The 4,163-nt window shown below is 33.8% G+C and overlaps 1 protein-coding gene across 1 annotated transcript; it reads right to left on the bottom strand.

Annotated features, from left to right (window-relative positions):
- Smp_200810 (uncharacterized protein) lies at positions 1-285 on the bottom strand (the record flags this gene model as incomplete). Its single annotated transcript, XM_018793861.1, has 1 exon — positions 1-285. The coding sequence occupies one exon, from the start codon at positions 283-285 to the stop codon at positions 1-3; it is 285 nt and encodes a 94-aa protein (XP_018648331.1).
- Between the last annotated feature and the right edge of the window lie 3,878 nt (positions 286-4,163).

The following is a 4,163-nucleotide window of genomic DNA, read 5'->3' as shown; positions in this document are numbered from 1 at the left end:
TTATTTTCGATGAAAAAAAGATTTGCTAATTTTAATGATTATGTTCTTGATTTTATAAATATGGTGGGGTAAGCTTGTGGATCCGTTTACTTTAAAATTGGTAGTGTACAGAAATAATAATAATAATAATAATAATAATAATAATAATAATAGCCAAAATGATAATAGCGATAGTAGCAATGATAATGATAAAAGTACCACTGACAGAAATATTATTGATGATAATAAGGCGATAGGTGTGTGGTAATTTGTATAATTTTCGAATGTGCAGACAGGTATGTGCATTAGTTTTTTGTTTAGACAGTGTTACGTGTAATGTTGCGTAACTTGTTTGATTTAGTTAAGTTGAGTAAATGACTGGAATGTGGCTTGTAGCAGTAGTAGTAGTAATAGTAGTAATAGTAGTAGTAGTAGTAGTAGTAGTAGTAGTAGTAGTAATAGTAGTAGTAGTAGTAGTAGTAGTAGTAGTAGTAATAGTAGTAGTAGTAGAAGAAGTAGTAGTTGCGGATGGACACATTTCTTGGTTAATGAAATTAACTGTACATGATTAGGTAGGTTTGATGTGAGTGAAGTATATATTTGTATTTGTATTTGTATTTGTATGTATATTTATATATCTATATATATGTAGCTAATGTGTGTGGATAAATTTGATATTATTGCGAGTGTTGTTTGACATTACATTACTAATTAGTACTACTGAGGATATAGTGAGAAAAGCGTTTACACTGTAAGTGTTTTGTTTTGTTAGTGTGACGTGATAATAAATTTGTTATACGTAAGTTGGTTGATGACAGATGTGTGATCCATATGTTAGTGGTGAGTATATCTGGTTGGCACGTAGTGAGTGAATAAGAATAGTGGAATTGATGATATATAAGCTATTGCTGGTAGGTAATGGTATAAGTAATCAAATGGTTTTTCTGATTTATCTTTGACTTCGTCTTTGTGCCTGTTAACTTTAATGGTATTGGTAACGATCATAATGTCATATAGTATGGATTAAAAGCTGGCTGTGTGTTTGAGTCATATGGTTGATAATTTGTAATTGTAGTAAGTCGAAACGATGACTTATTGAAGAGAGGGTATTTTACGTTTATTTATCTGTTGATTTATGTAAACACACAGACAATGTTGTTGTTCAAATGTAAGCGACTCTCATCCAGACACTTGAGTATTTTCAACGTGCTGTCCTGCTCTCCACATATTTTCATGACTGTAATGTGTGCAAGTGTATGTGATAGGATTGAGAGGACGTAATGTGGCTAGAGTTTTATAATAAATGAGTCGTGATGAATTAAGAAGAGATTAAGATGGTGTGTAAGTGGTAATGTTGTGTTTTGCTGGTGGTGTAGTTTGTTGGAGGTGTTGTTATTGTTATTACCACTACCAACAACAACAAGCTGGAAATGGGAAGTGGGGTGAGGTGATTGTAAACTGTTGTGATTTCCGGGTTGGTGATACGTCTTCGACGGAGTGGTGTTCGGCGGTGATGGTAAAGGAGGCGGGCGGGTGGGAGCGTCGTGGGTTTGTGTTTGAGGTTGAGGGGTTGGGGGTGGAAGTGGGGTGTTGTTTTGGCTGGCATTGGGCGGCGGCAGTGATGGGTGAGGGCTAGTGAGTGTGTGTGTGTGTGTGTGTGTAGCTCTTTCCACCGGTTGATGTTGGTGCTGCATCTTCAAGAACAACGCGCCTCAATGTTTCATGCTGTGATCTGCTAATGCACCTTGTTACTGGGTAGAACTAATCGACTCCTAAAATTTGTGACTAGTGGTATCATGTGTGGTGGTAGTGTTTTAATGTGTTTTGTCACCTTTGCTTAATAGTTGATAATTTTGTATGTTTTACTTCTTCCTCTTCTTCTTCTTCTTCTTCCTCCTCTATCTATCTGTGTTACTCACTATTTACCTATAGATGATAATAATGGACAGGTTGGGTGGTCGTCATCTGCTACTATTACTTCTGTTAATTCTACTATCTCACTCATCAGCACTTACTGTAAGCGGATTGCCGAATTGTTGAATGACTCAAGTCTCTATTGTCCAACGTGAACAATCTTCTATTACGTTTGGTTTATAGTGGTTGTTTTATTGGCAAGATGAGTGTTTTTGTTCAACTTCTAGTGTCTCTTCCACCTTGACAACTGTGTGGGTCAATGCAAAAATCACAATAATAGTAACTGTAATAATCGGAAATGAAGACCGATCTGATCTAATTTTATTGTTCCAGTAAGAGGAGAGTAGTGAAGACAGAAGATAGTTTGTGTTTTGCGAGTGTGTTAGTGTCACAATTATTATTAGAAATGGTGAAATATTTTGCACACAGTACTTATTTATTGCTGTTGTTTGAAGGTGATAAATAAATGGAGATCTGGTCAACTAACCGTTGACTTCAATGAGAGAAGACTTATGGTCATTTCGATTGTTTGGTACAATATGAATTTTTGGAATGAAGCAGTTTGGTAAAAATGAATGTTATACTGGTATAGCGGTTTTATCCATTGGTAGCTTTGGTTATCTGACTGATAGGTCTTGTTATTTCAACGGAATGCATTATGACCACAACTAACATGACGTCTCAATGATGTGTAAAATCCATGTTAAATGACTTTTGCAATTGCACGCTTTTTATTAACCTACCTATGAACATACTACTTACTTGATTACCTATGAAACATGTACATATAGAAGTAACGTGAGTTGACACACGATTGGTTTCGATTGACAAACAAACTAACTAACTGCATAGTTTTCTACATTTGTTTACATAATTTTGACTGTTTCTCTAATATGAACAGGTTCATGTTTAGACTGTTGAATAAACGCCATATATGATGATATTTTGTGAGAATACTTTTATTACCTTGTTCTATGACTGAATTAATTTTGTCAATGAGTGGAAGAGATGAGGTGATCGGAACTGAAGACATGATTGTTGTTTATAGTCAATGGAATAATAATAATGAAGACAGTGATGGTAACATTAACATAAATAAAACTGGGATGAAAGTTATCAGCGGATAGTGGTTGGCAAACTAACTAACTAATTAACTGTACGTGTTATGAGGATGAGTTTGTTTTTTCTGCTTATTTGACTTGGTTAATTTATATGGTCTGCTTACCTATTTCTTTGTTTCTTATTAATTGTGTACATGAGAGATAGATAAGCATAGCATTGACTTTTGAAACAACTTCTGAATTGACTAGTAGTGAGCAAGAAGTTTTGTGAGAGGTTGAGAGTTGTTTAGTTTTGTTTTTTGGGGTGAATTTCTTACTGGCATTGTAATTATAGTTTTGTAAATCAACTGGTCAGTACTATTATTTTCGATGAAAAAAAGATTTGCTAATTTTAATGATTATGTTCTTGATTTTATAAATATGGTGGGGTAAGCTTGTGGATCCGTTTACTTTAAAATTGGTAGTGTACAGAAATAATAATAATAATAATAATAGCCAAAATGATAATAGCGATAGTAGCAATGATAATGATAAAAGTACCACTGACAGAAATATTATTGATGATAATAAGGCGATAGGTGTGTGGTAATTTGTATAATTTTCGAATGTGCAGACAGGTATGTGCATTAGTTTTTTGTTTAGACAGTGTTACGTGTAATGTTGCGTAACTTGTTTGATTTAGTTAAGTTGAGTAAATGACTGGAATGTGGCTTGTAGTAGTAGTAGTAGTAGTAGAAGTAGTAGTTGCGGATGGACACATTTCTTGGTTAATGAAATTAACTGTACATGATTAGGTAGGTTTGATGTGAGTGAAGTATATATTTGTATTTGTATTTGTATTTGTATGTATATTTATATATCTATATATATGTAGCTAATGTGTGTGGATAAATTTGATATTATTGCGAGTGTTGTTTGACATTACATTACTAATTAGTACTACTGAGGATATAGTGAGAAAAGCGTTTACACTGTAAGTGTTTTGTTTTGTTAGTGTGACGTGATAATAAATTTGTTATACGTAAGTTGGTTGATGACAGATGTGTGATCCATATGTTAGTGGTGAGTATATCTGGTTGGCACGTAGTGAGTGAATAAGAATAGTGGAATTGATGATATATAAGCTATTGCTGGTAGGTAATGGTATAAGTAATCAAATGGTTTTTCTGATTTATCTTTGACTTCGTCTTTGTGCCTGTTAACTTTAAT

The sequence above is a fragment of the Schistosoma mansoni genome, chromosome 1 (assembly GCF_000237925.1).
Source record: "Schistosoma mansoni strain Puerto Rico chromosome 1, complete genome".
In the NCBI taxonomy this organism is placed as follows: domain Eukaryota; kingdom Metazoa; phylum Platyhelminthes; class Trematoda; order Strigeidida; family Schistosomatidae; genus Schistosoma; species Schistosoma mansoni.
Note: the sequence above shows the minus strand (reverse complement) of the source record. Positions and strands in the feature narration are given on the sequence as shown.